Source organism: Podarcis pityusensis (genome assembly GCF_964106645.2).
Source record: "Podarcis pityusensis genome assembly, chromosome: 4".
In the NCBI taxonomy this organism is placed as follows: domain Eukaryota; kingdom Metazoa; phylum Chordata; class Lepidosauria; order Squamata; family Lacertidae; genus Podarcis; species Podarcis pityusensis.
In genome coordinates, this window is record NC_138027.1 from 77,787,555 (window position 1) to 77,808,083 (window position 20,529).

The 20,529-nt window shown below is 41.5% G+C and overlaps 2 protein-coding genes and 1 long non-coding RNA gene across 6 annotated transcripts in view; 2 read left to right on the forward strand and 1 right to left on the reverse strand.

Annotated features, from left to right (window-relative positions):
• The window catches only part of NCK2 (NCK adaptor protein 2), a 74,583-nt gene extending 68,700 nt beyond the window's left edge, over positions 1-5,883 (forward strand). For all 4 annotated transcript variants that reach the window (XM_081003211.1, XM_081003209.1, XM_081003210.1 and 1 more), the window contains one exon: positions 4,458-5,883. In XM_081003211.1, coding sequence (XP_080859337.1) covers positions 4,458-4,652 — 195 coding nt within the window. In that variant the 3' untranslated portion in view covers positions 4,653-5,883. The remainder of the gene's footprint in view (positions 1-4,457) is intronic.
• LOC308475947 lies at positions 1,202-9,839 on the reverse strand. The gene is made up of 2 exons (XR_013985570.1): positions 8,212-9,839; positions 1,202-1,550 (listed from the first exon to the last, which is right to left on the reverse strand). It is a non-coding gene; the product is annotated as an uncharacterized lncRNA (long non-coding RNA).
• A 6,748-nt stretch (positions 9,840-16,587) lies between these two features.
• The window catches only part of ECRG4 (ECRG4 augurin precursor), a 35,244-nt gene continuing 31,302 nt past the window's right edge, over positions 16,588-20,529 (forward strand). Inside the window, exons 1-2 of the mRNA XM_081003265.1 lie at positions 16,588-16,692; positions 17,471-17,617. Of these exons, the coding sequence (XP_080859391.1) occupies positions 16,600-16,692; positions 17,471-17,617 (240 nt within the window). The 5' untranslated portion in view covers positions 16,588-16,599. The remainder of the gene's footprint in view (positions 16,693-17,470; positions 17,618-20,529) is intronic.

Sequence of the window (20,529 nt, forward strand, 5' to 3'; positions counted from 1 at the left end):
GCTCCAAGTTCCCAAATTTGCTTTTCAGGCAACAGGGCTACCTATGAATTCTCAGTTCTCTCTGCTGACTAAGAATGTCACCAGCGTGTTCCAAATGCGGAACGACCAAGTTCAGAACCCGCTCTTACGAATTAGATGCACATTGCACAACCATCGTGATGGACAGCTATCAAGAGGAACTTCCTTGAAAGTGGCTTGTTGTTTGGGAAATTAGTCTAAAAATTAGTCTAAGTACAAAGGCAAATTCAATGTTCTTTTCTGTAGGAAGTCGGGCCATGGTATACTCTGGTAACTCAAAAACTGTCCACTGCTCAAAAACGGAACAGAGAGCAGTAGCTGCTCCCTTCATTAAAATAATATGGAGGGGAAAGATTTATTCTACATCTTAGAACCACATACACTGGAAGGATCTACAGTAAAGCCTCATACCACAGATGAGGGGAATTAAATGTTCATAGATATAGGTTAAATACATTTTGACTGAGTGGATTGGACTACAGTATGCAAATTTCAGTGTTTTGATTCTTCCAGAAGTGACTTAGTGAATTACTTTGTCTACAAAATGAGGAAATGATTGAGGCTTTTGCTGAGAAGAGCTGTAAAGATCATGGTTATGTGAGAAAGCAGACAGCAGAATCGTGGGCTGGCATGAAATTTTCTGTTTTACCTTAGTCTACAAGAAATAGCGGGAAGGGGTGCAAAATAGGGCACACATTCTGCAAAATCATAATGTGACTGGCATTACCTTTTTTCTATGAAAAAGTGAGTGTAAAAAAGTGAATGCAGAAAATGTAGGTACGTAAGTAACCTTTTGCGCCATAAAGGTAAAGGGACCCCTGACCATTAGGTCCAGTCGTGGCCGACTCTGGGGTTGTGGCGCTCATCTCACTTTATTGGCCGAGGGCGCCAGCGTACAGCTTCTGGGTCATGTGGCCAGCATGACTAAGCCGCTTCTGGCGAACCAGAGCAGCGCACGGAAACGCCGTGTACCTTTCCACCGGAGCGGTACCTATTTATCTACTTGCACTTTGATGTGCTTTCGAACTGCTAGGTTGGCAGCAGCTGGGACCGAGCAGCGGGAGCTCACCCCGTCGCAGGGATTCGAACCGCCGACCTTCTGATTGGCAAGCCCTAGGCTCTGTGGTTTAAACCACAGCGCCACCCGCGTGCCTTTTGCGCCATACGATTTAAAATATTCAAGCACTTTCCAACAATTTTATTATCAAGCAACTTCCTTTTACAGTAGCAGGTGGTGGGTTTTCATTGTGTTTTAGTTAATCCTTGTACAATATCATCATGCATATTTGTTTAGGTTATTATGCCAGTGTGGATGTTGCAGGTCGGCTCTTCATTATAGTGCAGGCAAAGTCTTCTAGGTGCTGCTTAGAAGCATTGACCCCTAGCAAATAACCAGTTCAGATGTGCCCTTAAAGGTGCCTGTGAGCTACTCTACAACTCCAGAAGCCCAAGCATGGGAAAGATTGCGTGCGAGCCATCCGACTGTAGCAGCTATGTCCAGTGGGAAAAGGAGCAGAAATATCTGCCAAGAGCTGAAACGAAAAAGGCAAACAGACACAAAATATAAAAATAAACACTCTTGGAACAAGTTCAAGGCAGACAGCAGGGAATAGTTTTAGGCTGCATTTTAACTTCAGTGCAGTATATAGGATGACAGTGCTAAGATGCAAAAAAAAAAAAAAAAAAAAAGAGGTTTTAGACTTTAATGGAACTATTTGAATTGTAGGGGAAAACAGTAATAAACAAGCTGAATTACTTTTACATTTTCTTCAAGTTTCCTGTGTTACCTAAAATATGAGCCCATGGTGGGGAGGAGGAGAGCAGGAGCCTGACATTTTTGCAGCAGCTGTTCAAGTTCTTCAGATTCCCCTATTTGACTGTGCTTCTCTCTCGAAAGAACTAAAGTGCCTTTTCGCTGCTTTTTTTAAAAAAATGCGTAAGGACCCCAAAAGGATCTCATTTTTGTAGCCTGATGGAAGAAAAGTGACACGTACTTGTATTTTATATGTAAATTTAGGTAGTAAATCTTGGATCTGGGAAGACGATCATTGCTTTAATGTCAGTCCTTGAGTAGGAACTCATTTCAAGTGACAGAAAAGCCCTATTACGTTTTCCCTGTCTGCCTTGTTAATAATTAGGCTGGGGGAGTTGCACATCTCCTGTTCAAGGTATTCTTTCTCTCTCTCTCCCTTCCCACCCTCTTTCCCAGACAATTATCTGCTGCCACCATAGAAAGCAGCCACAGCACAGTGCTGATGTTGTTGCCCTAATACCGTGGGAAATACAGTGCAATCGTGGTGCAGGTGTCTCTGGCTTGCAGTCTTGTTTCCTTACAGCTCTGCCTATAATTACTTTTACTTTAATATTATAAATGGCTGCTCTAAGGCTTTCCAACTACCACAGTCTTCGGGAGAGCACTAAGGCAGTTCATACCCAGTCAGCTCTCGAAGGGAGGACCGGGGGAGCTGTGCTTTTGCCCTACTATTCATCTGTCAGATTCCTATTTTGACAAATGACACATAACTTACATTTTTGTTGTCACATAAATATAATATAAAAATTAGGTTCCAGTAGCCAGTGATGTCGTTTCTCGTACTTAAGTTATGATTTCCATAAATTAATCCCTTGTAATTTCAGTGATATGTTTTTTTTCTAATAGAATTTGTTGCTGGAAAATGACAGAGATTGTTAAGCCGTTTTAGTTATTTAAATAGAAAAGCCTAGAAATTTTCTTGATTCTTCTGAGACATTTACTTCCTATCTCATTTTCATATTTTGAAACACACACACACCACCTTGGATTACACCAGTAGGGTAACACAGTCGTACCTTGGTTTTTGAACAGCTTAGTTCTTGAACATTTTGGTTCCCAAATGCCGCAAACCCAGAAGTGACTGTTCCAGTTTTTGGAAGCCGAACATCCGACGGGACTTCCGACTGGCTGCAGGAGTTTCCTGCAGGAGTTTACTGCAGCCAATCAGAAGCCGCACTTTGGTTTCCAAACATTTTGGAAGTCAAACGGACTTCAGGAATGGATTCCGTTCAACTTCCAAGGTACAACTATAACTTGATGTTACAGTTCATGTTCTCTGCCTTGGTTCCAGGTAGTTGTCTAAGCGTACTTATTTCCTCCTGGTGTGTGGAATCAGCCAGAAGTGTGTAGGCTGGCTGGCAATTTAGGAAAATTGGGCTGGATGTGGAAGACAAAATGTCTGGAACAGACAGCTACAACCAGAGGGGTCTAAATCACTGGAATTTCCAGATTGCCTGGATAGTGTAGTGGAAAACCTCCACCCATGAACCGAGTGTAATCCAAAATAACTGCCAGTAAAATTTATGTTACTGCTTTTTAGCTAAGAGCAATATATAGCTCGGTCGACCTCATTGTTAAGGTGGGGCTAACAATTTGAAATAATAGGCAATTATCAATTAACACCGCAGTGTTTTTCAGTAGTTGCTGCCAATTGAAATTAGTAGGGGGAAAGGTGCTTCTTTATATCCTAACCTTCTAAGCATCCCAAGTAATGGATATATTCTTTTGTTTCTTACCTAGTTCTGTAGCTTGAAAGAAGCTCTTGGCAGTCCATGGCTGGGCACACAAACTTAAATGAATTGTTTTGTCTGCTAGTATTTAACATTGCTATTTCTTCTGCTCATTTATACAACCCTTGCTTAATACATTGGCCTTAAATGTGTAAAACCAGATGGGAAGTTAATTGTAGTAAACAAAATAAATCTGGCACAGAAATGCATATCGGGAACTCGTATACTTTTAAAAAGAGGCAGAAAAAAGGGGTGCTGTGCTGGTGACCAAGCAGAGGGAATAAATTCTGTCTGCACAAGTGTATAATATGCACACTAAAAAATAAAGCAGGTGTTTGAAACACCCATTCCTGAAGAAATGTTGGCAGCTCAGTTTATGGTGGAATAAGAGATACCGATTTTAACTACCTTTTTTTGGTGAGTAATACAATACTGCAGATGTGCCATGTTGTTTAAAGTTAAATAGGATGAACTGTTAGCTCTTTTTATATGTATAAAAGCTACTTGCTACAGAATAAATCAAGAAAGGCCCTCTTGTGGCCATGGATTCAAATGGCACGCTGCTTTAGCTAGACTCCTTCTGCATAGGAATATTTGGTATTTCCGAATGCATGTAGACATACTTCTCTTGACACTTGTCGGCCTCTGGCTTTTAAACCAACAGTGTTTGCATTCAAGGTGCATAATTTATATCTGTAAATGGTGCTGTTGAGGTTCTTTCGCTTAACTAAAGATGCTGATTATGATGATAGTAATTCGTATTTTAAAGTACCCAGAGCGCTGAGCCCAGTGGGGGGAAGCTCACTCGCAGCTCATTCACCTCGTTACATAGCAGGCTTTAAAATTGCATATTTGATATTATCATTAAACACTTCCTTTCCCTTTTCTCTTTGCAGCCCAGTGACTTTTCAGTATCTCTAAAGGCATCGGGGAAGAATAAACATTTCAAGGTGCAGCTGGTGGACAGTGTCTATTGCATTGGGCAGCGTCGATTTAATACTATGGATGAGTTGGTGGAACACTACAAAAAGGCTCCTATCTTCACCAGTGAACATGGGGAAAAGTTATATCTTGTGAAAGCACTTCAGTGACATTGAAGATGGACTTGGGCCTATTGGGGGCCTCTTATAACTTACAAGCCTTAGGTCCTAAATTCACTTTTATAGAGCAGAGCAGTCTACGCCAGTCTGAGACAGTCTTCAGAGAATGACCTCTTTCTAAAGTATGTGCTCTGTTGATTATATTCTTTCTCTTTTGTTTCCCCACCCCATTTTTTTTTCTCTCTCTCTCTTATTTGCTTACTTTGTCTTTTTTTCCTCTCTCTCGAAAATTTGGTTGCTTCACGTTTCCCTCAGGTTGAAAATATCACTTAAGTGGCCATTCTTCCCTGGGTTCTACGCTCTTCTCTTCTGTGTACGTTTACATAGTTAGTTCACATAAACAAGGGGTTTTTTCTCAATTAAAAAACAGTGTTAACTTGTTCAGATAGCTCACGCTGGCAGAACTCATCATTAAGAGACTGGGCACAGTTTGAATGCACTGAACCTGCAGCTAACTAAGTGAAATATAGTAGACATAACAATTGTGGCTGTGAGTTCTGTAGCTATTTTGCTTTACCAAGTAGTATACTCCAGAAATACCTAGTTTCTAGAAGCACTCTTTACATTCTCTACTCAGCTATTACATTGCCTCCTTGATTCTTTGTGAAGAGTACACTAACTAAAGCATTTTGTAATAGTACTTCTTAAACTACTACGGTAAAAATTGTAGTAATAAGAAAACTATCTAGCATACTTTGACATGTAATTGCAACAGAGATGTTTCATTGAAAGTTGATTACTTAGAGAATCATTGAATTGTAATGGTTGAATGTTTTGGTAATCTACAACCAAATGTGCCATCCACATAATGCTTTCTTTTCTTGCCCTTCTGCTTGTTTGAATTAAACAATTATGTATTTAATTCTTAAAGTAATATGTATCTGTAGCTGATTGACACTAATACAGACATTTAATAAACATAGCTAATTATGGGCGGGTGGGGCTTCCAACACATAACATGCATACGTTTTATATATGCATAACGGAACAAAAATTCAGGGTTTACAAACGGTGATGTGATTGGTAGTAAGACACACAGAATGTTATATGAAGAAAATGCTTTCTTTTTCCTTTTTCTTTACTTTTAACCTTCTTATGGTTTTAAATATAGTCTTGATGGCACATTCCTGAAAATTGAAAAGAAAAAAAAAGGACCTTGATGATCCCAGAAACTTGCTTACCCAGCTTTTTGGATATTGTAATAAAAAAGGTATCATGTGAAGATGGAGTATTGAATTTATCCTTGGGTGATGACCTTAAGAGTCCTATAGCATGATGAAATGTGGTTAAATGTCACCACTTATATACTGACCGTGAGATTTAGGTAGTTTGATCAGATCGGCCAAAACAAATTGCAATGTTCTTCTTGTATTTAAATCTTGAATTCATGCCAAATGTATGGACAGTTGCTTTGTTTGATTTCTTTGAATTCTAATATCATACTAACATTGGGGAACTGCTGCCTGTAGTCAAAGGGCCTCTCGCTGCAGTAGTCTTTCAGGTTCTTTTAACTCATGTCAGCAATGGCCATTGTACCTGATGGTCTTTTCTATATGTAAGTTACCTTCTCAAGATGATTAAAAGCCCACCACTCTTGAATTAGTTCCAATAGGCTTAGATGTCTTTAGAATGGGATTAGACAATTTCATGGGAAATGGGTCTATTTACTGCAGTGGCTAAATGGAGAATCCATATTCCATCCTTATTCCTCTGGACACCGGTTGCTTGTGCAAAGGTAGGAGGACAAACCGGTAGCGCAACATGATTGCCTTTTTGCAAGCTTCCTGGAGGCATCTGGTTGGCCAATCTCTCAAAGAAGATGCTTGACTAGATGGACCTTTGGTAGAATCCAACAGAGCAGCTGTGACATTCATCTGAATTTTACTGGGACACAGCTCACTGGAGTCATCTTAGATTCTAGCCCAGAGTATGTGTGCTAAACATATTTAGGCCACAGTAATTTATTCTGAAGCGCTCACATTGATGTTGATAGAACTTCCCTACAGTTGAAGGAAGGCTGGATGTTTACAGCCTTAAACTTCAGTGGTGCTAAATAGACTTGAGTCCAAGTATGATCACCATTCTTATGTGCCACAGCTGTGAATGTGCTCCATTGCCAAGGGTCAGGAACAAATAAATTTTGAAGCCAAACCAGGAAATTGCCCCTTTAGCCTGGCAGAAGCTGGTGGCAGGCACATGAGAATCAGTTGACAGGGGATCCTTTTCTCCACACGGCAAATTTCTTCCACCATTTAAGGACAGGATTAAGCTATACATGCAATAAACACTTTAGTGAAAACAATTTCAGCTCAACTGATATGAATGTGGGTGATCTAGTCTTATGAATGTCTAATGTATTTTGAATAAGTTCATGGGCTTCGTACAGAGGTAGATCCACAGACATTCACCATGGTTTGTTTGCTTAAAAATAATAATACTAGTTTTAAATTGTATTGCTTTTAAGTACACTATTTTCATTTCATTTTTTTCTGTATTTATCTGATACATTCTTTTTGAATTGCTATTTTATATTTATTCAAGTTGAATAGTCTGAGTAAGCACTGTAGTTGAGAATATTTATGAATGAGTAAGAATGCAATGCACCAAAACTTTCTGATTCAGCCCTATTGAACTTTATTGCAACAGTGCTTGTGTAGTTCCTTATTAATTATGTTCATCACTTACTTAAAAAAGCAAACCTTTAGAGGTTGGGGTACTGAACTCTATAAATTACTTGGGTTGAACAGGATGCAATAAGTTTTATACAATGAGCTGTTGTTCTCCATGTTGCTTTCTATTTCAATACGACAAAATGTTTGCCTTTGTTGTTAAAATGCATTGATTGATTGAGCTCTTGATAGTGAGATGTGAATCCTTTTTCTTTGAACAATTGGTAGCTTAATTTATCACAACTCAAATGCAAAATAAATAGCTCAGATTATTTCTTCCAGTGAGTAACAGCTTGACTTTGTCAGCACTGAATTCAGTAACTGAGTTGATCCATCTACAAACTGCTTTTAAATTCTCCCTGGTGTTCCTCACCACTTTGGTATCAATCTCAAAAAAAAATTTTTTTTTTAAATGGTCTTTTTGCAGGCATAAAGGTTTGGGGTTTTAAAACCGGCCTCTTTTTTGGGGGGGGGTTAAATATAGAAACCATAAATTCATTACAAAACATTTAAAGTTATTAAGGTGGCATCTTCTTTTACAAAAAAAGAGAGAGTTTTCATGATGGTGAAGGAGGCCCATTTCACATGTTCAGCCATCGAAGTGGCGCAGTCCTTCCATGTAGTTGCATCATCAACAGTTTTCATATGTTAAATTGGTTTTTTGAAGGCTCTCTGTATTCTCCCTTCAATAGCAAGTTTCTATTGGAGATGTGGGGATGTTTTCAAACCTATGAACTCCCCACATGACAATGGAGTTTGTTCCAGCCTGAAGGGACATGGAAAGTTGTCTTACTACCCTTCACCAGTTTTTCTCTGCCTGTTGTTTTGTTTGCTTGCTTGTTTTGGAACATAGATAGACAAAAAAGAGCTAGCGCAGTTACCTCGGGCTTGATTTACAGTTGCTTTGTGATGGATGGCAGTCTTCCGCTAACAGTTGGTGATTCTGAGAGATGGTTTGGGGGAGGGAGGTTCATCCTTCCGTCAGCTTTCAGACTGGTTGGCAAGGTGCTTGGCTTGGTTTCAAAAAGAGAAGCCATTGCTCCTGTTATTATGTACAAACCTATTTCTTTAGCATTTGAACCTGTTCTTCTGACGCAGTGATCCCTTCTTTGACTGTTGCTGAAACAAAGGTGGAGTCTTTAAGAAAATAAGTTTGCAGACAGATTGGTGGGGAGCAATGGAGGTGGAGCCTGAGGCCTCCAATAGTGGCAAGAGGGAGGCGTATTCCTATGCATAGGTTATTTTCTGTTTGTGAACTGACGTCGTATAGCTTAATTCACTTTACTACACCCATATCTTTTTCATCTTTATGCTCTTCTTTTCTTGCTTCAAAATTTTACCAGTGTCAAACAGCTAGGTCAGGCATGGCCAAAATTGGCCCTCCAGCTGTTTTGGGACTACAATTCCCATCGTCCCTGACCACTGGTCCTGTTAGCTAGGGATGATGGGAGTTGTAGTCCCAAAACAGCTGGAGGGCCGAGTTTGGCTATGCCTGAGCTAGGTGTTCTCACTGGACGTCCACAAGAAAATTACACAGCGAATAAACCACCATTGTGCCTTCTGCTCACAACTTTAGCAGAGCCTTACGCTTTTGTGTCATCCAGAGTCAGTTGTCACGAGAAGCAACGTTTAATGCTATTGCAATATGATATTTTAGCTTGGAAGTAAATCAGCAACTATGCTGCCAAACATTTGGTACCTTGTTTTTGTGCCCTTCCGCATGCGTGTGTCATCATTAATTTTCATTTCATTTCTTTACTGCTTAATATTTTTACGAATAAATCTCAAAGCAGCTTATAAAGCATTAAAACATCAGATGAAACAATACAGAATAAAACATTAGTGAAGAAAGTAAAGTATGACATTGCAGTTAGTGATATGCATACTGTAAGTCATGGTTTGGACTGTAACTAACCATGGGTTTGCTTGGAGCCAGAGAGGTCCCACTTTCTTCACCTTTTGTCATGTGGACTGTGTTTTTCATATAGGGCCCTCCTACTTTCCTCCCACATTTTGAGCACTGGGGGTCTGTCACATGTGCGCTGAGCATCTCTTTGACCAAATATCTGTAGAGATCTAGTATCTTTGTGAAATGTATTTTGCTTCATAAGGTAGAATCACAAGGTGCACATTTTTATCTTTTCAGGAATGTGAAATATATTTTCATTTAGCAAACGATCCAGGATTTATGCTGGATTGTAATAATATCTAACCCTCTAAAAACGTCTTAGTTTCCTTCTGGCATGTGCCTGTCACAGAAGTGAGATTGACAGGCAACTTTTTTTGTATGCCAGTTTTTTCTTTCCTTTGGGCCGTTCCTTCGAACTTGCTGAGTTTGTCTTGGAGCATAATGGATAAAACAATACAAATGCTTTAAGGGGGCTGTAAAAATAAAGCATGTTGGGGTCATAATAAAAGAATTGTGCTTTGGCTCTGTTTCAAACAGGAATAATTATTCAAAGGACTTTAACGCTGGGTAGTTTCATACAATCTTTCTGTACAAGAAATTGGAGTACAGTGGTGCCTCGCAAGACGGAAAACTCGCAAGACGAAAGGGTTTTCCATTTTTGAGTTGCTTTGCAAGACGATTTTCCCTATGGGCTTGCTTCGCAAGACGGAAACCTCTTGCAAGTTTGTTTCCTTTTTCTTAAAACCGTTAATACAGTTGCGACTTGACTTCGAGGAGCAACTCAAAGCACGCGGTGTGCGTCTCCGTAGGGGCAAGAACGCGTGAAGGCGGGTTCTGAGGGAGAGGGAGCTTTGTTTCGGCGAAAAATAGCAAGGCGCGCACACTTCCCTCCCCACAACTCCCAGTTAGGGAGGCCAGGCTCCGGGGCTCTTCGGACGGGGCTCCTTCCTTCTCCCCCCCCCCCAGCGCCCCGGCGGTGACAAGAGCGCCTGCCCGGGCGCTTTCCAACCCCGCGACGTCTACGGCTGCAGCAAGTTTGCCTCTCAGTGTGTGTGCGCGCGAGTGTGTGTTCTCCTCGCCCCGCTCGAGTTAGTCCCGGCGCAGCGCAGGCAGCAGGTGAGTCGCCCTTTGGCAGCGTGGAAGGCGCCAGGCCAGGCAAGGTCAGCTCGGGAGCCACCGGGGACGCGCCCCCACGCTCCTCTCCAACGGGCTGGATGCACCCCTCTCCGCTCGCGCGCTTCTGGCTGGCTGGCCGGCTGCAGCAGCAACAGGGGCAATAGGCATCCACCGTCGCCGACGCTCCCTCCCTCCCTCCTGCCCGCGGCGGCTGGCTGGCTGGCTGGCGCTCTCGCTTTCTTTCGGGCTGCTGCTGCAGAAGGGATTTTGCACCAGACAACTTTTAGGCCAGTAGGAGTTTTGACTACCGCGGCGACAGCAGCAGCAGCAGCAAGACGGCGCCGACTGTAGTGCAAAGGGTCGGAGCAAGGCGAGCCGAACTGATCCCGGGGGCTCAGGCAGCAACCTCTGCCCTGCCTCCCCCCACGCCCCACGCCCGCCTCTCCCTCCCTCCCAAGCACCCCCCTTTTTTGAGGTTTTTGAAGACTTTTAAAGCTTTTCCAAAACTTTCCCGACACCGTGCTTCGCAAGACGAAAAAAATCGCAAGACGAAAAAACTCATGGAACGAATTAATTTCGTCTTGCGAGGCACCACTGTATAAGAATGTCCCAAAATAAATACATGTTGACAATTCTGGGGTACCTTTTTTGCACTGTGGATTTGGAGCCCAACAACTGAATTAGACAGATTAATATATCAGCACGATAAATGAAACAGTATTTGGTAATTGGATGCCTGTCTTTTCCCAAGGAAATTGCTTGTGTGGGCAACTTTTTACAATTTAGCTGCTGGCTTGAATGAGAGTACCTTCTAGTTGTATTTTTTGTCCTTTGACTGTCTTGCCTGATGTCCCTCTTACAGTATTGTAAATTAATTTGATTATATTCTCCTTGATCTTTATTTAATTGCTCATAATAGTGTTTAATGGTATTGTTGGTTTTTCAGATATAGCCTGTTCATTTGTCTTGATGTGAAAAGGAAATCAATTCCAGTCATTGTTCCCTCTGTGTCTAGTAGATGCCTTTCAGTCTTTCAAGTTGTGTAGTAGGATACTACTATAGAGTGGCACAGAGGCTGCAGTCCTTTTACAAAATGGCTTTCCCTCATCTCACACGAACAGTGACAGCTGAAAGAAGCAGAAGAAAATCAAACTCATGGTTTGTAAGTCCGTGTTTTAGAAGTGTTCCTCTTGGTATATGAAATGTGGTAGTACCGCAGCTTCCTGGTTATCTTGATGAGTTTCCCTTACCACAATCTGAAATGCCTCCCTTAGCAGTGCTACTCGCTGCGTTGATGCAAATACCACAGAACTCCCTTCCTTTGCCTAGGCCACCAACATAACTTGGGCCATTTATTTTTGTCTTAAGAATCCTGAGGTAACTAAAATTTTGCTCTGAGAAGGATAAACAGTGAGTTTTGGAATCGCGGGTGTTAGGAGCTTATCTTCAAATTAGCGGTGTTGGGGTTTTCAGGAATTCTGAGCACTCAGTTTGACAAAACAGCACCAAAGGAAGCTGCTCTGAATGTTGAAGTGTTTCTCAAGCTCCCTCCCACAGCAATTTGTATCAAAAAATCAATTTACTGGACAAATTTGCTTCCTTACATTACTTGTGAAAATGAGAAATGAAATGTTGTTTTTCTTCTTCTGTGAATTAAGGTGAAGGGACCTCTTTGCATTCCTCAGAAGTGATGATCTACCAATTTCCCAAAAGATCTAACCTTCTTGGTTTTACTTAATGGGTGCAAAGTGAATTTGACAAGGAAAATGGGCATTGTATTACATTGCAAAATGACACAAAAGCAGCAATGTTGATGTATAATGGCATGTATATAATTGATAGCAGTTATTGCAATGATAGCACTGTTGCACAATACAGGGGTACCTCGGGTTAAGAACTTAATTTGTTCAGGAGGTCTGTTCTTAACCTGAAACTGTTCTTAACCTGAGGTACCACTTTAGCTAATGGGGCCTCCCGCTGCCGCCACGCGATTTCTGTTCTCATCCTGAAGCAAAGTTCTTAACCCGAGGTACTATTTCTGGGTTAGTTAGTCAGCGGAGTCTGTAACCTGAAACGTCTGTAACACGAGGTACCACTGTATAGAATCGTAGGATCTTAGAATTGGAAGGGACCCTGAGGGTCATCTAGTTCAATTCCCTGCAATGCAAGAATCTCAGCTGAAACATGCATGACAGATGGCCCTCCAACCTCTGCTGAAAAGCCTCCAAGGAAGGAAAGTCCGCCACCTTCTGAGGGGAGACCATTCCACTGTCTTACAGCTCTTTCCATCAGAAAATTCCTGATGTTCAGTCGGAATCTCCTTTCCTGTAACTTAAAGCCATTGATTCAGGTCCTATCCTCCAGAGCAGGAGAAAAGCTTGCTCCATTTTCCATGTGGCAGCCCTTTATATACTTGAAGATTGCTACCATATGAGTAATTGCTGTATGCAACTTGATTAAATGTCTGAAAGCGAAGAGTAACATTGTAAGGCTTACAGAAATGTCTACATACCCTCCAGAAGCAGTGACAGATATCGGGGAACCAAATGGAATACTGAGGAGTGCTGACCCAACTTGTTTTAGTGTACAAGAAATCCTGAAACAAACTTATTTTCTCAAAATGCATAAATTTGATCACTTGGAATACACATTTTTCTACTGTTACAAACTTAGAGTGAGGTTGCCATGACTTTATGGAGCATGCCCAAGATGAACAGGGCAAGTATCTTCTCGATATGTGTCCGTTTTCATAAACTCGTCAACACAGAATCTTGAAATCAATACAGAATCCAGAATTTACTTGAAGATATTATCGTGTGTGTGTGTGTGTGTGTGTGTGTGTAAAATAACATCCTGCTTCATGGCTCCAAAATCCCCTAAAAATAGTTTACAAAAGAAATAAAGCCACACTCATGTCTTGTGCTAGGACAGAAATTCCATATTGGCTATAGAGAGCCTGGATTACTCAGGAAGCATTTCCTGCCATTGCCATCGTCATCGTTCCCTGGTCTCGTACCACGCTGCACTTCTCATCAAAATCCTTTGAGACGAGGGAACAGCTGGAGCTAATTCCAGCCTATGGCAGGAAGTCTTCCCTTGTTCCCTTTACAAATCTAGAGACTTGCAGCCAACAGCTGTAGCTCCTCCCTGGCCAGAAGGCAATACCATATTGTGAACTTGCTAAAGTATACTTTGAATTTCTTGGATGTTTGTCTGGAGAAATGCGCACCTGAAAATTTGTGTTTGCTAACTCACAGGTGTTTGTTTTAGGCTGCTCAGGACTTAGCTAATCATTTTCTTGTCACAGGTAGGTAGCCGTGTTGGTCTGCCGTAGTCAAAACAAAATTTAAAAAATCCTTCCAGTAGCACCTTAGAGACCAACTAAGTTAGTTATTGGTATGGGCTTTTATGTGCATGCACACTTCTTCATTTTCTTGTCAGCTCACTGTTTTTAAATGGTGGTGTAGGTGGAACCTGCAGCAAAATCTTGCAGGCCAAAGTCCCACTCAGCCCACAGTTGGTTTGAAAAAGGGTTAGTCTTGTTTCCCAAGACAGACGGATGCCAACCACGGTGCAAAGGAGATGGACCTTTTGAGGGCTGAGGAAGAGTTTGCGTCTTTCAAAGGCAATTTGGTTGAGAAACCACAGACTTTCAGTAATAAATGGGATAGTTATGGAGTATACCTCATAGTCATAGGCCCAAGACAAGCTTATAAATGCTTCCAGTGATCATTTGTTTCTGCCTTTCGGAGAAGAGGAACATGGCATGTTGGTTAATTGCGCCCAGAACGAAGGTGAGTTGGGAGGGAAACCAGTTCACATTGCATTAAAGGACATTAGTGTTTGGGAAGGCTTAACTGATAGTTCCCACTGTTTCAGAAGTGTATCTATCAGGCAGCCCTCAAAGGCTTTCTCCTTGAAGATGAATGTGCTACTGACTAATGACATATTTCACCAGCTAAGGCTGAGGAGGTTGTTTAATTAAAACAGAGTAGGTAGCACACATTACATCAAACATTTATTTTAGCTCTGAAGCTTGTGAAATGCATGGTAATAGATTCATGCAGGAATGCACTTAAAGGGGATTAATGACTTCTGTTAAGCGGGCAATTATTCATTTTCATTTAAATGCATTGCTCAGAGAGTTCTATAAATTAAAAAGAAAATGGCTAAGGAAACAAGGAATTCCACAATTGATCCATCCCTTTGCGCCTGTGACTTAGAAAGTTTCGTCCAAATACATTATTTTATCTCATTATGAAAATATTTACAGCCTTTTGTGAGTTGGCAGAATCTCAACTGATTTTCTTTCCTTTTTTTAATACACAACTTGAAGGTGTGCATCAACAGAAGTCTAGCGCCCAGATCAAGGGACGTAATAGTACCACTCTATTCTGCCATGGTCAGGCCCCCGCCTGAAGTACTGTGTCCAGTCCTGGGTGCCACAGTTTACAAAGGATATTGACAAGCTTGGAACGTGTACAGAGGAGGATCTAACTCTTCATGGGGGAAGAGGTGGAATTCATTGTACACATTGATCAAGTGTTGCTGTCTCTTGATTATGACCCAAAGCCACAGTTGGCTGATATGTGCAAACCACCTGATTCCCCCCACTCTGCTCTTTTCAAGATAGAATGGAAGGCTGCAGCTCTGTGAATTACTTAAGCTTGTCCACTTGCCAAGAGATGATTGTTCAATTAAAAAGATTGCATACTTTGCATACCTGAAAAGAGGGCAAGCGGAGGGAGTCCCCAACCCTGCCAGAGAATATCTGGGATTATATAACCTATAATGTATGTGTATAAAAAAAGCAGGATTCCTTCATTTAAAAGTCCACAGTGTCGTTTAAAGTCTGAGATGTTTGACTTGTATTTTATAAAATTTGGGATACTATTCAATGCTAAGCCACAGTAGTTGTCAAAAACACTTCATACTGCAATAACAATTGTAATATTAATTCATAAACTCCTTGCAATTCTTTTAACACGTTCCAACTGCAAATTTAGCAAACTACATCATTTTTTAAAAGTATTGGATCGTCTCTTGCGAACTGCCCTGGGATCTTCAAATGAAGGGCAGTATACAAATTTAGTTTACTACTACTACTACAACATTGTCATCGTCCTCGTCATCAACAACAACAACATTATTGCTGGGCCATACACATTTGAGTTAGAAGTGCATTTGGATTCTACTTTATTTGATGAGTTATTCGGCGCACTGTGCTAGCAAGAAGATCTATAAAAGGCTTGTGGAATGCTAGAGAAAAAAGAGCTAATAGAAGAAGACGCAAGATCTACCCACCCTGGAAGAATGGCAGATGAAGGTGATGGACTATATGGAACTGGCGGAAATGACTGGCAGAATCCGAGACCAGGGAGAAGAGTCGGTGGAAGAAGATTGGAAGAAATTTAAAGACTATTTACAGAAATATTGTAAAATTAATCAATGTTAGAATGATGTCAGAATGAAGTTAAGTGGTTTAAGCAGCAATGTTTTAAAGGTGTATGAAAAATGGATTATTAACAGGTGAGAACTCAAAGTTATAGTATATTAAGTTAAAGGATTAAGATAAAAACAAAGAGGGAAAGAAATTGCTGAATCAACTAGCTAAATTGGAATACAAAAAAAGGGAGGTGTGAGGAGGTCAGGGAAGCAAGGATATGAATATATGACATGGAAAGATTGATGTGTTGTTGTTTTTAAAATGTTTTTTATCTTTTTTCTGCATTTTGTATTTTTCTTTTTTTATTTTTATTTTTGTCTTGTTTTCTATTCTTTTTACTTATGTAATTTTTTTCCTTTGAAAACTTAATAAATATCATATTAAAAAAAAAAAGAGCTAATAGAAGAAGCCAGTGCTTCTAACCTCTCCACAGGTGAGTCTTTTTCTTGTTATAGGGCGTGGTGGAGGCACCAATCTCTTAAGCGTCATAGTTTCTCCTTTCAGACCACTGGTTGATCATTAAAAAAAACAAAATACATATCCTGACTTTCTGTCAGTAATGTTGACATTTAAGGCAGCTAATAGTTTATAGGTTGCAGCAGCCTTAGCTCAGACATTCCATAACTGACTCGACTAAGGCCTCCCAGATAAAATGTTGGTGTGCAATAAATGTGGGTGGTCTTTCGCTAAAGTACCTCTGGGATTCTTGTTTTTTAAGTGAATTTGCTTCTCTTCCCTCCCCTCAAGCACTTAAAAGTGGTGTTCTGTTGCTTGGAAACAAGGGTTCTTCCATCAGTTATGATGACATCCATCACGGCAGGGAGTGTTTATATGGAATGTGGCTGTGCAGTTGTCATGGGCGTATATTGGCTAGTGCCTCTTGAGACACTGGTGAGCCTCAACTTCCCTCAGCTCTCGTCTGTGTCATAATTTCAGAGATGTTTTAATGTATATATTTTTACCTTTTCAGGACTCTGCAAGGTTGTATTACTGAAGTGTGTAATCGTCCGGCTGTGCAGATTCTTGGAAGCTGGAATAGTGTCATTGCTACATGCATGACCCAAGACACGCCCACGTCAAATCTTAACGCCAGTCACAAACTTGCTAGGTGGCTTTTAAGCAAGGCACTATTCTCCTGGCTTTACCCCCTGTCTGAAATAGGAAGACTGGCCTATTTTAGACGGCCGTTGTTGCATAAATGTGTGTTAAGGGCTTTGAACACTCAAGAAACTTAGGACTTCGTAAATTGTGCCATTGACCTCTCGTCACACCTCTTAAAAATGTGTTCTTAAGCTCTGCCCCCAGCCCCGAAGCACAAATCTTGTATATGCTCCTGCACAAGCAATAAGGCTATCCCTCCCTCGGGCATCGCACCTCCAGCTCTGGATCAGAGCTATTGCTAGTAAAGCACTAAAAAAATTGAAATCCTCTACAGTATTGCTTTTGTCCGGAAAGCTTTTAAATCTGAAATCCTCTGAAGACTGTGGATCTTTCCCAGCACCCTCTGCTATAGCTTAGTCCGGACGATATTCCAAGGTAGCCCATAAATATTTTGTTAGGCTGTTTTCATGTATTGAGTTTTTGATGGAAAATTGTATAATTTTATTAGGACACTGAATCTTCTCTCTCTTTCGCCTCTCCGCCTCTCCCTCCCCTCTTTTTCATGCAGCATCCGGAATGCATGACTTCATCTGCTTTATTAATTTGGACCTTGGGAACGCTGGCTTTCCATCAGAGCTTACTAAAATGTGCTGAGCAAACACCATTGCAAGTCAGGCTATACTGGAGCTTAGATTTACAGCCACCTTATATGCAAGTAAGCTTCCCACTAGCGTCCTTTTTTTAATGAGATCATCTTTAATGATACAGCCTCGTCTTCTTTTACTAATTGGATTAGGCACAGAGGGTGTCGTTAAGGCACAAATAAATACTTTTAAACAACAGACCTTTTTTTTGTAACCTTCCAGGGCTGTGCACTGCAGAAGCTTGTCCCCCCCCCCTTTTTTTTTTTAAATTGCAGATGCATAGCCATTAACTCTGACAGTGATCGTTTCTGTCCTTGGATGTCATTCAACTCGGATCCCCAGGAGATTTAGCAGCAAGTTCTATGCAGAGAGAAAAGCAGATGCCTCTTTAGTCAAACATGGGCTTCGCCCTCCCCTCCACTGACTTAACTGCGGGGGCTTTATGGATGGCATTCTTTCAATAGATCATCATTGTTGTATATCTAACACATGTGCCCTTGAATAGTCAGAGGGGAATAGGGCTGTGTGTGTGTGTGTGTGTGTGTGTGTGTGTGTGTTTAGACAGAATTCAATGTCTTTAATTCTGTAAAGATTTCTGAGTCTTGTAATCGGGGCTTTTTTCAGCCGGAACTTGCCGGAACTCAGTTCCGGCACCTGTCAGGTGGGCACCATTGCCATTCTAAGAGAACAAAAGAGGCATTCATGGCGTTCTTTTTCTAGAAAAATAGCACTGCTTGTAATGTCCATTACATGAGATTGATTATACAGTCATACCTCAGGTTATAGATGCTTCAAGTTGCATGATTTCAGGTTGCGCACTGCGCTGAACCTGGAAGTACCGTAACGGGTTACTTCTGGGTTTTGGCACTTGCGCATGTGCAGAAGTGCTAAATCGCAACCCACGAGTGCACAGAAGCGTCAAATTGTGACCCGCGTATGCGGCGCTGTGGGTTGCGGACGCTGCTGGTTGCGAACGTGCTTCCCGCACGGATCGCGTTCGCAACTTGAGCATCCACTGTATTCAGTTTGCTGTAGGGAGAGCGATAGCCATGCAAGAGGAACAAGTGACAACTTTGTAATAAACAGAACACAGTCATCAGTAAGATAGATCAGTAAAACGCAGTGATAACGGGGGAAACGGCAGTTTGCCAGCTTTGTTAAAACGGGCATGACCTTTCACTAATTTGTAAGAAGTTGGTATAAACAAAGCAAAGACGGATAAGCTCTACCGTCCCACAATGCTTTGATTTTCTGGTTAAGAAGAGGTAGTAACAGTTTGTTCCCTTTACATTCATTTGTAGAAGAAGCATATTTAGTGGGTGAGATGATGCGGTAAATCCTGCACCAGTCGTGCTCCTCATGTACCAGGGATGGGGAATGTGTGGCCCGTGTTGGACTCCAACTCCCATGACCACTTATCAGGGCTGATAGGAACAGCTGATAGGAACAGCAACATCTGCAGGGCCACAGGTCCCTCATTCATGGTACTTACCCAGTACCTATTCAAAGAACAGGGCAACTAGTACTGCACATGAAATATATATAACAATTTTAAAAAATGTCCAGTAGCACCTTAGAGACCAAGTTTGTTCTTGGTATAAGCTTTTGTGTGCATGCACTGAATCTAGTGCTGCACATGGAAGCTTTGAGCTGGTCTTTCTTGGGTGCCATTTTTGAAACCAAAGACTATTTCAAAGCAATTTGTGACTAGCGCTGCTCAGTAAGAGAGTGCAGCTGGGATTTGGTGGGAAGGAATCCCAACAGACATGCCAAAAACTCTGAGCGTACGTAATGTTAACTCTTTGAACTTAATTTCTAAGGGAAACTTTTCTAATGAGACTTAAATTGAGTTTTAGGGTCCCTTCCAGCCTTGTACTTTTATAGCTGTTTGCGTTCAGAGTATGTTTAAAAGGAGGGTTGCCTCTTAAAAAAAGAAAAAAGATGGGCAGGCTGGCTTCTTTTGTTAAGTAAATAGCTTTGTATGTTCCTATTTGCTGGGAGAGTTGACCTCTGCCTCACTAAAAAGATGGCCCATTACAGGTGATTTGTTGCCATAAGGAGCTAATGATTCATCTGGAAAGGAGTGTGTCTTTCTTACTCTCTCCCCTGAGTAAGGGAGATGTCATCAAGGTGTCTGTGGGTGAAACAAAACAAAAGGCACTGACGGGATGGAAATGACCCAGTAGCTTGCTTTGCTCTCTGTGCAAAATCCAAAGCTCCCTCTAGAATGGGGTAGCAGCTTCTAATGGAGTGTTAATACTGTGATCCTTCCATCTTATGTCCAGCGTGTGTGTGTGTGACTCTTACATTATGGTCCTTGGCCTCCAAAGACCTTCAGTTCAGGAGAACCAAACCCAAGGCCAGCGCCTAAATGATATCAAACGTCAGAACAACTTGGCCACAATAAGGAAATTTTGTCCATGGTATGACTATTTCCCACCTTCCCATTTCGATTCCCTGGCACCCTATCTGCATAACCTAGCAATTCCAAAATATAGATGTGCTTTTACCCTCGCAAGATTGAATGTATTGCCCTCGGCTGTACTTGAGGGACGATTCCAACAGATCCACACAAAAAACACTTATGTCCCTGTGGATATGGCAGCACTGAATCAGTGGCGCATGCCCTTCTGGTTTGCACTCTTTATAAAGAGTTGAGGAATGAGATTATCACCCCTCTTTTATTGTCCATTCCGGGTCGTCCAACCTCTTCCACAGTGTCTTTTCTCTTGGCAGATCAAGAGGAGCAGATGACAGCAAAGGTTGCAAGGTTCTTAGCTGGGGCAATCAAAATAAGGTCCACTATTTGACTGCTGATTCAGGACCTTAAACTGTGTTTTATATAATCAACTTTTAATATCTGTTCTGTGTACAGTCATAACTCATGTTACGTCCGCTTCATGTTACATTCTTTCAGGTTATGTCCCGCGGCGACCCGGAAGTACCAGAAAGGGTTACTTCTGGGTTTCGCCGTTCACGCATG